The sequence below is a fragment of the Nematolebias whitei genome, chromosome 11 (genome assembly GCF_014905685.2).
Source record: "Nematolebias whitei isolate Nwh7 chromosome 11, NemWhi1, whole genome shotgun sequence".
In the NCBI taxonomy this organism is placed as follows: Eukaryota; Metazoa; Chordata; class Actinopteri; order Cyprinodontiformes; family Rivulidae; genus Nematolebias; species Nematolebias whitei.
Window position 1 is genome coordinate 38,944,597 of NC_056508.1, and position 13,073 is coordinate 38,957,669.

At 36.2% G+C, this 13,073-nt stretch overlaps 1 protein-coding gene across 1 annotated transcript in view; it reads left to right on the forward strand.

Moving 5' to 3' along the window:
- nphp4 (nephronophthisis 4) overlaps positions 1 to 13,073 on the forward strand; it is a 188,119-nt gene that overhangs the window by 124,581 nt on the left and 50,465 nt on the right. Inside the window, exons 13-15 of the mRNA XM_037684334.1 lie at positions 3,344 to 3,501; positions 5,789 to 5,980; positions 9,142 to 9,329. Of these exons, the coding sequence (XP_037540262.1) occupies positions 3,344 to 3,501; positions 5,789 to 5,980; positions 9,142 to 9,329 (538 nt within the window). The remainder of the gene's footprint in view (positions 1 to 3,343; positions 3,502 to 5,788; positions 5,981 to 9,141; positions 9,330 to 13,073) is intronic.

Here is a 13,073-nt window from a genome sequence, read left to right on the forward strand (position 1 = left end):
ATATATATATATATATATATATATATATATATATATATATATACACACACACACACACATACATGGGGGTGGGTGTACTGTCTACTGGTAATGTTGAAGCAACTTATTTTTTTAAATAAATAAAATAAGCAGAATTCCTTTATTTGATTTTTCACATCTTTGTACAAAGGCTACTTGAACTTTCCCTAGATATTCAGTGTTGTAAAACTTTGCTTGCTTTGTATTCTGTCCGACTTCCTTCTAATTAAGTGGATTATGACCCACTGCAACATTTTCTATTAAATTCTGTGAAGTTACATAGGGATAATGACTGATATTAGGAAGTATATGGTGAGCTCAAGTTTATAACAAGCTTAATGCATCCTGATGCTTACTTATCATAGCAGTCAGCTCATATACTGAAGCAAAGCTGAGGACGTCAGCTGTACCATGCTGATTTTAATACCTCTGGTGAATAATTTCCTGAAATGATGCAGGAGTAACCTGCTCCCCACCGTTGTGGGTGTTTGCTGCTGAGAATTGGCTGGCAGTCATTTTGCCTTTGAAATTTGCCTTGTCTTTGCTAAAATAAAACATGTTCTCTCACAAAGATGCATATATTTGGGAAACACTGTGCTACATTCAAAATAGCAGTATAATCTTTCAGAATGAGGAGAAATTACAATGCTGTAATCCCAGGATTAACCCTGAGTCTTTTTCTGCTTATCAAATTCACTTTGCACATTTTATATGATGCATTGCATCTTTTATATAGAAACATTTTTAACAAAACATTGCATGCTGAAACTGGTTAAAATGCTGTAGACTGATGTTTTTTTTTTAAATATGAGATGCAAGGCACATAGATGTCCTTCTTAATTTTACATCAAGTCTTAAAGTAGTTTTGTTCGTTCGAGATGTCCTCTATGAAAGATCATGTTCTCTGTTTTGTAACTACACAACCACCATAGTTCCTCAGAGACAAATTCACTGAAAGGCTGTTTCCAGCAAGCCACAAATGTTTCTTTAAACTGCATCTCATTCGATAGACTTTATTTTAAGGACTTGCTTATTGGTTCAAAAACTTTCTCACAGGCTGACTGAAAACTGTCATTTATGTTCTAATTTGCATTTTTATCAATCAGAGATTATTTTAGGGCTTTGTGACAATGCGTTAAAATATTATTAATATAAATATATAAATATATAAATATATAAATATATATATATATATATATATATATATATATATATATATATATTTTTTTTTTTGTTTTGTTTTGTTTTTGTCCTAAAGTTCTGTTGTAGCAGTGTACTCAAAACCTGGTTTGTAAAATAAAAAGTGGAGAGCAGCTCACAGCTTTATTTCCAGTTTTGGTCACTTTAAATGTTGAACTGAATCATGTGTGATTCATTCATTTGTACAAATGTTCTGTAACACACTGTTGTCATGCCAAAGCTGCAAAGCCAACAGGCTGTGAGAACATACGATCTTAAAACAAATGCATAAATGCCATGAATGAAACACATGGATTGTGATTTCATTATACAAATTATATATATATATATATATATTTTTTTTTTTTATACAAATTTCACTGGGCTATTGTATCAGTAACAAATTACATATGAAGTTTATTTTGAACTATATTATGTGCTAGCAAGGAACAGTGCAGAAAATGTATTTTTCTATTTCATAAAAAGATTAAAAAAACAAAAAAAATATTACTATACTGACCTTACTAACAAATGCTGTTTTCTAAGCCTCATATTTCTGGTTTTATTGTTCCCATAAATCAGTTGCTATCCTTTTATAACCAAACCTATCAAAAAGCCATCAATAATCCATGAGCATTCTTATACAATACCACAGTCTGTCATAAGCTCTTTAACGGTGTTTGAATATCTGGTAATCCACATCTGCTTTGTAAACTTAGTCTAACACATCATTTACTGTGTTTAGAGAAAAAAAAAGCATCATGTTTGTGCTTAATGGCTAAAAGTTGGGGAAATTACATTAGTTTGAAACAGAACTTTTTTTTGTGAAATTTGTAAAGTGTTTAAAGGCAAATGTGCTGTCAGAAATGTTGAAATCCATCTAAATACTCAATTTTGTTAACTGTGATGTGTTTTTGCTAGAACACCTGCTGTACATTAAAGCCTCATTAAAATGTCAGGTGAAATCAAGTGAAAGCTGATCAGTAGAGCTGACTGCACTGGATTATATAAAGATAGGGAAGCACAAATTTCACATTCTATCTCTGTTACAAGTACTATATTATCTAAGCTGATACAATCATAGCAGATACTCTGTCTCTATGTCTTGACTGTACCTTCTTCTCTTGTTGAAGCATGAGACACAACCATTTTTATGTTAAGGTGTGCCGTATGGAAATGTGATAGTAAAGAACATCAAGCAGATAAAATTCAGCAACAATAAAACATAAAATTCAAACTGCAAAAGGGTTGATTTTACAATTTGAAAACTCAAAGCAATGTAAGAAATGTTTGAGCCCAAGTGACAACTTGTTGGAAGCAAAGAATATGATGAAATTACTCCCCGTGCTTCTGACATCCTCTAGTTTTTCCCTTGTCATTTTATTAAAACATCATAGTATATTTTATGCAACTTTTAAGTCATCTTGTCTATGCATTGAAGGTTTTATTTTATTTTATTTTTTTAATTTGCAGCTTTTAATTGGCTCGTATACTGATGAACTAGTCATGTTATGATTTCTGAGTTTATTACTGAGTAAGCAGATTTGTACGTTGATGGACAGGATGTGACAGATGAGCTGTAAGAACCAATGCAGACATTGACTCAGACCAAGCAAACCCAAGATCAATGTAAGCTCCTTATATCCTTTGTGACATACGGCTGCTGTGCAATAAAGATATACGTTTCTACTGTAAGCTTTAGGTTGGAGCAGTCAGAGTACTAAGCAATTTCTAGAATATGTTTTGACAAATCCTAAGCACACGTTATTCTTGTTGGCTCTTTTCTTTAATCCAGACCTTCAGAACCCAATTTAACTTTAAATAAAATGGGTATGCATTCACTTGTCAATTACATTTAGTAAAGTCAGACCTCATTAGGATTTTTATATGCTTGTAATTGTACTGCTGTGAGTCATTTCTTGTCAGTGCTGCCTTTGTCAGAAAATATGTCCGATCAGCATGCAATTAGATAAGGGACTTTTTTTTTTTTTAATTAATGGGTTCTAAAAGGCACTTTATTTGAGTAAACAGTCTTATTAAAGAAGAAAAACAACACAGCTTGTTTCTAATTTAAAACAATAAAACATGATTAAAACAGTAATTCAGTGTGCTGTTAGTTAATGCATACCTCTTGCATTTGCTCTAGGCCTTCTCAGCTGTCAGCAACATCACCCACCTGGAAATGGACCTTCAGCGAGATGCCGATGAGCCACCGTCCATGCAGGATGAAGGAGCCCAACTTCAGGAGCTGCCCTTCACCCCTGTTCATGCTCCTGTTATTACTTTAGGAATGAATGTGCCCAGGTGAGAAGCTCAAATTGTTTGCTAGAGCTATAAAAAATAAAGATAATTTAATGATAAAAATCTCAGTTTTGTTTTACATTTTTGCTTTAAAATTCAAAATGTTGGATAACTTTCATTCCTGTTTTCTTGGTTGCCTTCAAATCGCATCACTCATGCTTGTTTGTAGCCATTTCATAGTTTATTTTTATAAGTTAACTGGATTTTCGGGAGAATGTTTTAGTCAAATTACAAAAGCATTATAGTGTAAAATAATGTTTTTTTCTTCAGAGATATTTTATCTGCAGCCAATTTTAGGAGGCACGGTGAAAAACTTGTTTCCACTCTTTCCCTCTCTGTATGGGGTCTGCATCTTTTGAGATCATTGCAGACTTAAATTACACCCTCGAGAGAAGCCGAAGTCTAACAGCGCACACAGCCAACTAAGCTCAGACTAATTTCCAGAGAACAGACGAAAAAATATTTTTGTAATTTTTTTTACTCAAGGACTTGCATGTCCTTCCTCAGAAGTTTGGGGCACAGATACAGTAGTGGGTAATTACCTAGATCTTAGACACAATTTATTCCCAAGTTATGGGCTAGCTTGTTAAAACATTGCATTCGTCCAGAGGACCTGACTCAACCTTGTTAGATTTATTTAACGGGATTAATGAGCATGCGTCAGGACATTACACAGCAGATACAGGTGTGCAGTCACCCTCCCGGATCTTCAACGGTCATAAATCAGCTCAAACCCATGGCTCCAATTTGAACATCCTACAGTTTTCAGGAACTAAATGCTAATACAGTTAGTCACTAACCTAATAATTAACTGCATTTCTATTTAGAGTGCAATATTGACTATCTCGCTAAATGGCAACCTTTGAACTCTCAGAATTAATAATGATAATGCCAGCAAGCTTGAACCATCAGCTCAGAGGCTGGTTTGTAAAACTTTTTCATTCCACTCTCTAAACCATATTTTTGGTGCTATGAAAATTCATAATCTTTATGGAGCTGTGAGCGGTATCTTCTGCTGTCAAGTTTGTAGGACATAATTTAATCAATTCAGCTCGCAATTTATAAATACACTGCCAGTGGAAATGCAGCCAGCTTTGTTAATTTGGTAGCCTGAATGAGGAATAATACTTTGCAAAATAATGAGCACAGTAAATGGGAAACAAGAACTTGTGTTGGTGCAGGGGTTCTGTAAATAAGCAGCTGGCACTGAAACAGTTCCCCAATCCCAGTGTTTGGATCCAGACATGATGTTCAGTTCAGTGGGCTGAAACATCTTTGCCTCTTCACTCAGAGCCAAAACATCTTTTTGACTGTTTTCAGTGTGAAATGACCCACTTTTCTGCGAAGAACAATAAAGTTAAAAGAAGTTTAAGCCAAGTAGCTGCGCATATCTGACTGAGCACCCTTTTGAAATAAAAAAAGACGTCTTGAATATTAATCCACAACGGCTAAATTAAGATAAAACTTTAATCAATAATTAAGAAACAAAAAGCATGAAATTGGCAGAGCTGTGAAGAAAAACACAACTGACTGCCTTCTCCACTGCTGTCACCTTAATTAGTTTGATCAAGGCTTCATTCTTTAAGAAAGCCATCATTGTGAGCTCAACTGTTTACCAAATAGACTCCGGCAGTGTTAGCGCTCTGATAGCATTATTGCTCGTTTTTCTATGCCTGCACTTTAGCCAGCCATCTGTGCACTGTGTTTTCATATCTAGTGTTTGGTGTCAGTGCTGAAAGTATACGTTATGAATGTTACCATAGTTGTGCAAAAACAGGTGGCCACTATGATTAGAGATAACTGGCAATTATGCTTGAAAATCCTGAGGGAGCGCTTCTGCATCCGTTCTGTCTCCCCCGTAACTATTATCGCAGTGATGCTGCTTGATGGATATTGCTGACATCCGTTTGCTGTCTAATCATCATTTCATCACATTTATGATCCGTGCAGCCGGATATTGCTATTCAGGTTCAGTTAGGGAGGAAGATGTGACAAAGTTGACGCTATCTCCTGCAAGATAAACATCTTGAATTAGCATGGAAGTAATGCTTGATAAAAAATATCTAAAATGATAAATGAGTATTGTGCTCCACTTAGATCAAGTCATTTTTCCTGTCCCATTTAAAACAAATCACCTTAATGATGCCAGTACAGCAGAGACTTAATATGTTACCTGATTTTGTTTGTAAAGCATTACAAACACATTTGAAGTAGTTTTTTTTTCAGCATAATGAATGATCTTCTGAAAATGTGACTTTTTCTTTTTTCTTTTCAATTTAACCTTCTCCAGTTCCTGTTCAGTCAGCTCGAGGAGCTCACTGGCTCACCTCTTCTCTGCTGGCTTTCCTGAAATCGTCGACTGCAGTGGCCAGGTGGCAGAAGTCCTGGACCCCACGGAACCTCTGCCTTTTGACCCCCAGCGGGAAGAGACTGACCTTTTACAGGGAAACCTGCTGGTGTTTCAGTTTTTGGCATTTACCAGGTGAGACCAACAGTGCTGCTGTCACACTTCAGCATTGGTGTTGAGATTGGCTACAGCATCTTGTTCTCCAGAAAGAATATTGCCCAACATGGTCCCTGCACATTTGGCCTAAACATTAAGATAAGCTAAGTGTGGTGATCCAACAATTGCTGCACTTGTGTTTCCAGAAATGTCATACATTCTGTGTTATAAATAAACTGGAATGGTCGTTTATTTGACAGCAGTTTCCCATCATCTTTCCTTTCACTGAGCCTCTGGTTTTGTTTCTACACTGAGAAATAAATTAATTGTTTAGGCATTTTATTTGTTGATTAAAGACGAACCCCAAACCGCTGCAATTAGTTTCCATATTTATTTTATGTGCAAGTGCCGATAAAAGGTGTTAACTATTACTGCCATAAATGAATCATGGACAATATGAATTTGCCTTTACAAAAAACTTATTGTGTGTTAAATTTAAATCGATTTTCTACAGAGTAATATCAATTAAATAAAAACATGCAATGCCGTCTTGGCAGCACAATGGCTCAGTGGTTAGCACTGTTGCCTCACAGCAAGAAGGTCCTAGGTTCAATCCCCGGTTGGACCTGGGGTCTTTCTGTGTGGAGTTTGCATGTTCTTCTAATGCTTGCGTGGGTTTTTCTCCGGGTACTCCAGTTTCCTCCCACAGACCAAAAACATGCATGTTAGGCTGCCTTCAGGCCCAGGCCTCCCTTCCAAAAGAGATCTGTGAGCTCAATGGGATTTGCCTGGTTAAATAAAGGTTAATAAATAAATAAATTCAGTGTCCTATCACATAATTCGAGCAGTCATCCTCTGACAGGATCTAAAGGTGGCCGGGGGCCGTTATAGGATGGCTTCTACACACTCCACTCTTCATGTTCTTCTACCTACAGTCCTTTAATTCATTTGGTTTAACCCAGACTCATCAGCATAGAGCTGTAACACTAACATTTTCTTATTTTTTTGCTTATTAGAAACATGTGATCCATAAGGCTGTTCTCATTGCAGAGTTTCTGATTTAATGAATTACAGTTAAGACCTCTAACTGTCAGCAGATCATCTTTGCATTTCATAACTGAAGACAGACCTCTGACAGATTGGAAAATTAGAGCAAACCAATAAGGTCTAATAGATTTTTCAGCACTGAGGCTATATTTTATATTCCCCAGGCACTTGGGGAGTTGCAGACTCCAAAATGTCTGGGGAAAAAACAAAAACGTGAGACTCTCGTGAATCTTGTAACTCTGAAGAGTTTTTGTTTGTGAAGAAGCCATAATACTTAGATCAATATGATGACTAACCTGTCAAGACAAATGTGTCATCCAAAGCACTTGTGGTATATCTTTAAATTACATGTTGCTATTAGATAATATTCTTGGAGTTTGAATATACAGAGAAGAAAAGAACGAGTATCAAGCAATATAAAACATGTTTCAAGCTGCAGCTGTTGTACCCCTTCCCGCTCTGTAGTAATATTTTCTTTTTTTTTATTAGTGAGTATTTTTACTTTTAAAATCATATTGGTGTTCATTTGCTGCAACAACAAAAATCTGAGGGTCAGCAAATATTCTTCTGCAATTATTAGAGCCTTGAAATAAAAACAGAAAACTTTTTGAATGTGTAACTTTGCTCCGTAAATTGCAAGCGCAGAGAAATCAAAGCAGGTCTTGTCAATGAATAAATAAAAGAAAGGAAAATATCTTGTTTTATTTACTGATGCCATAAAATTCTCTGTTTGATGTGAGTTTTGAGGAAGACCATACTACTGCGAGTTTATTTATCCACACATTTCATGGAGTTACTGTTTAATCGCATCCTCACTGAAGACGAGATGAAAAAGACATTTGGTTGTAAGAATGCATTCAACGTCAAATGTTTAAAGCCTGCGGCTAAGTTAAAACAGTTAAAACAAACTATATATATTTTGAAATAAATGGTGTGGTTCTCTCAGATTTTATGTTCAGATGTGCAGAGAACTTGTTTGGTTTTCCTGCTTATCTTCAAGTCAACCTGAAGTGTTACCTGAACCCACATAGAACATACGGTTAATTGCAAATACATTTGATTATCTGTCGAGAGGGATGAGGGCGAGTTATGACAAACCGTTATAGCAGTCTGCAGTTTTTGCTGTGTCAACAGTATCAATGAGGAAAATTAGAAGCCTGTGGAAAGACACTCATTTCTATTTCTCAGGTACCATAATTATCAAGCTTATCTGTTTACAGGATGAAATTAATGCTCTATTTTTTTTTTTTTGATAGTGGATCATCACAGACACTTTAACGGTACAAATTAAAGCACGTAATTGTATGGGAGATGACGCACGGTTCCCTTTAGATTCCATATTGAAATATCCTGCTAGTCATATGTAGCTCTAAATACATCATGCCTGTTTTGGAGTGTCTTTTGTTTCCTCTTTTTAAACTTTTGTTGAATACCTAATACTTTAAAATTCAATGAGTTGTATTCATGAGCCGGAAACAAAACAGGTGTTTATTTTCACTTTTTCACTGAATAAATGCAAAGCTAGCTCACTGGAGTCGTTTTAGGCAAATGTTAAAACTGAAGTGTGGCACGGAAAATTTGCAAGCGTGTGAAATCACACTCAGAGGGTGACATTTGTGTGAAAAGCAATACACTGCATATGAATTTTCAAAACCTCAGAGACCCTTTTTTTTTTTTTCCTAAGTATGTCTTACTAATCAAAAACTGGATTCCTTTGGTGTTAACTGGAATAAAATCACATTTATACACTGGTTTCTAGGTAAATCTCCCTCTTCTCAATGTGTCTTTAAAGTTTTCATGCTGCTTTTAGCTTTATAGAGTAAACAAAGAAATCCACTTATTCTGAATCATAGAAGCAGTGTTGAGTTTATCTACCCAATTAGTAGTTTTTACCCACATATGATATGTAATTTTCCATCTTGAGTTCTGGTCTGTTTTTATTTTATTTTATGTTTTTAACCAATAATTTTCAAACATATATCAGTACGTACTTCCCTTTCAAAACTGACTTTAGAATAAAACATAATTTGTAAGGTTTTTGAATATTAAATGCACATTCACGTATTCATGTTATTCCTGTATTACTTTTAATAATACTATAAACAATTGGAATATATAAAACAATACCTAAAAACCACATTTTTTTTCTGCAGAATACCAACAGCAGGTGTTGGTCCTGACTGGCCTGGAAACATCCATGTTACCTTCCAGTTTTATCGCTTCCCACCAGTTACATCGCAGCAGCTCAAACTTCTGACCAATGATAAGGTTCAGCACAAAGCCAGTGAGACACTTCCCTGTGTGCTGGCCTCCGTCAACAAAGATGCATCTGTTAATTCTGGTAAGGATTCACCACTGCAGAAGAATCTCACTTTAAATGTCTTTGCCTATGCTATGTAGAATTGTATTAATGATGTGCAAGGAGTTATACTGGTATTTGTAGGTTGTAATTTAAAAATAATTGTAATCTGGAAATGAGGTTTCTGACTTCTGAGTATGAGTATCTGGGCGTCTTGTTCATCAGGGATGGTAGGATGAAGCAGGAGATGGATCGATGGATTGGGGCCTCGTCCTCAGTAATGAGGGTGTTGCTTTGGTCAGTTGTGGTGAAGAAAGACCGGACTCGAAAGGCAAAGCTCTTGATTAACTGGTCTGTCTATGTTCCAACCCTCACCTATGGTCATGAGGTTGGGATCATGAGCAAAAGGCCGAGATCCTGGATACAAGTGGCAGAAATGGGCTTTCTTGGCAAGGTGGCTGAGCTCAGCCTTAGAGATAAGGTAAGGAGTTCCTTGGCAAGCTCAAAGTAGAGCCACTGCTCCTCCACATTGAAAGGATTCAGTTGAGGTGGTTCTGGCATCTGATTAGGATACCACCTGGACGTCTCCCTTTAAAGGTTTTCCGGGCATGCTCCACTGGTAGGAAGCACCAGTGCAGTTAATAGAAATTGTTGGAGGGATTGTGTATTTTATCTGGCCTGGGAACACCTTGGGATCCCCCGGGGTGAGATGAAAAGTGTTGCTAGGGAGAAAGATGTCTGGGTTTCTCTCGACCTGTTTTTTCCATGACCCGACTATGGATAAGAGGTAGACAATAGAGATAGAGATGGGTTATCTCGTGTTTGTGTGGATGGGGGGCGGTGTTAGCATCATTGACAGATTTGTACCTATCAAGGCGTGACACCCATCCATCCATCCTTCCATTATCTTTTACTCGCTTCTTCCATTTTGGGTCAATGGGGTCGCCGGTGCCCATGTCCAGCAATCACTATGCGAAGGGGGGGGGGGGGGGTACACCCTGGACGGGTCGCAAGTCCATCACAGGGACGGCGTGCCACCCATTGTCATGAAATTGAAACAGGCTGTATGTCATGATGGTGAGTGACATTGGACTTCAATGAAGAGACAATGAGCAACCAATTGCTCAGTTTATCTATTAGTCATATCATTAAATATTTAGGGGGGAAACACATGGTGTTTTCTTCTTTAAAGCTGCTTGAGTACCTGAGCAGACACTATGTGCAAGTCTGGTGAAAAATTGTACATCTGATCCAGACTTTGAATACATATCAGCTAGACTGTATTTTTCTTCTTTTTGTTTAACCATTATACAGTCGCTTCTAGCTTCTTGATTCTCTACGATGCTGGATTCTGCTTAGGCACTTCTCTTTCAATCAGCCAAGCGGGGGCTGATTGATGTCAAGTCTATTCATGTAGCAGCTAATGAAATGGAAGAGATATTACAGCTTCTGACAGAGCGCAATATTGGACACACAGATACCCCTTTCGCCACACCCCTCCATTCATACGCCTACCCATGTGTCTCCATTCTCCAGACACACACTCCAGCTTAACTCTGTCAATATTTCTCTGTCTGTCTCAGCATCTCTGTGTTTATATTTTCCTATTTATAGACAAATGCTAGACGAGTGAAGCTTCTACTTCTTGTTTCAAGGCATATGCTGGAATGTTATTGTTTAACGAGTAATTGCAACTCATTTCATCAGTTGTAGAAATCCAACTTCAGGCACACATATTAAAAACATCCTGCACTTTTGTCCACATTTTGCTTACAGCACTGTTTATAGCAGCCAGTTTTAGGGAATGAAGTAAAGTGTTGATTAAAAATGACTTGAGCCTATCCTACAAACCTCTCAATGTTTTTGCATTGATATTAAAATCTATATTATATAAATGTGCCCATTACATTATTGTATGAACAATAATATTTTTTTTTCTCACAAGCAAACTGGTTAAGTAACAAAAATGCTCTACAAGCATTCTTATGAATAATTTTAGCATTTATTTCTTTGTGAATTCAGGGATTGCAATTCTGCAGAGCTGTACGATAGCATTAAACTTGTCTCACAGTCTCACCACCTCAAATTGAATTTTAAAATACCAAAATAAAAATGATGACTGGAGCTTACTGGTCATTTTTTCAACAGAGTACAACCATACCAACACTTAAATACTGACTGTGTCTTCATTAGTCTAGCTTGCATAATGAACAATCATGTTATAACATTTTCTAGAGTTTGTGCTTGGCAGTTGGCTGGATAAAGACTTCCCAAAGTTTAGTATTTCATCTAGGCCTGTCACGATAACAAATTTTGCTGAGCGATTGTCTCAGAAATAATTGTAATAAACAATAATATTGATTAAAATTTGATAATAATTAGTCATTATTGTCAAATTTAAGAAGAAATGTTTTTTATTTTATTTGTTTTGAGTGTAGTACCTTTTTTCAACCACTGGATGGCAGTATAAGACTGTTTGAACCGAAGGATGAATAGTGAGGGAGTGAGCAGCGTGTCTCTAAGAAAAATGGGAGGGAGGCCCCTTGACTTGACATGGGCTGTCTCTCTTCGGTTCTCAAAATGGTGAACACTCAGTGTGGTTTGAGCTCTTTAGCATAGCATTTTTCACACAAAGATTTTAATAAAAACAACAGTAAACACGTTCTCAGCTTCTTTTAGCAGATAAAAACTTTTTACATGAAGGCACAGGTTTCAAAAGTGAATTTTGGAGCTTCGACAAGATGGAGTTTTTTTTTTTTCCCAAGGTCGACCTGTTAGCTTAGCTTGTAACTTAGCTTCTCAGCTTAGCTGCTTTTAACAATCCAAAAAGGTGACTTTGGACGGTTAAAATGGGTTTTAAAGAAAAAAGAGAAAGGGAGGGGTCAGTGAAGAGCACCGGAGTTGAGCTTTTTGTCATCCAGTGTCTTCAGAAAGAGAGAGACACATGAAGAAACGATAAAGCCGATAAATGAAAATTAGATAATTTTCATTTATTATGCGATTAATTGATTTATTGTTTATCATGACAAGTCTAATGTCATCATTCCATCTATAGATGAAAATATCCTGAATCAAAGATGTGTTTATTGACTAGATGGAAAAACGTTACTGTAAACAATATCTAGAAAATGTAATTTCCTTCGGAAATGCAGTGTGAACACTTGTTGCTTAAGAACTTCCAGAAAAACAGCTGAAATTAGCAAAAAGCATGCTGAAATGGAGCTGAAATTGTAAAACAAGCCTAAGTTAAGAATACATTGGCTGAATTAGGTTTAAATAAACAGCAATGAGCACAAAAATTAGGAAATTAGTAAAAAAAACAAAAAAAAAAACATGAAATTAGCAAAGCATAACTGAAAAGTAGCTGAAAATGCAGAAAAAAGTTTAAATTACCAGAAAGAAGTGGAGAGAGCACATTTTTGCTGAATTAGACTGAAAAAAGTTGAAATGAGTAAAAAATGTGGAATAAGCTGAGAAAGCTAAAATTGGCATAAAACAGCTAAATAGTAGCTGAAATAGCTTAAACTAGGATAATTATACTGAAAGGAGCATAACAAGCTGGAATTAGAAAGGAAGAAGAAATAAAGAAGTTACTTAAGATGAAAGTAGTAGAGATTACCATGAAAAATGTTGATTTATCTTAGAACAGCTAAAATGAGCTAAAATGTAGCTGAAAATGTAGAACAAGTTTAAATTAGCAGAAGAAATCAGAAAGAACACGTTTGCACAATTAGGCTGAAAGAGGTGAAAATTAGAACAATAAAGTGGAAATTATTTGAAAAAAGC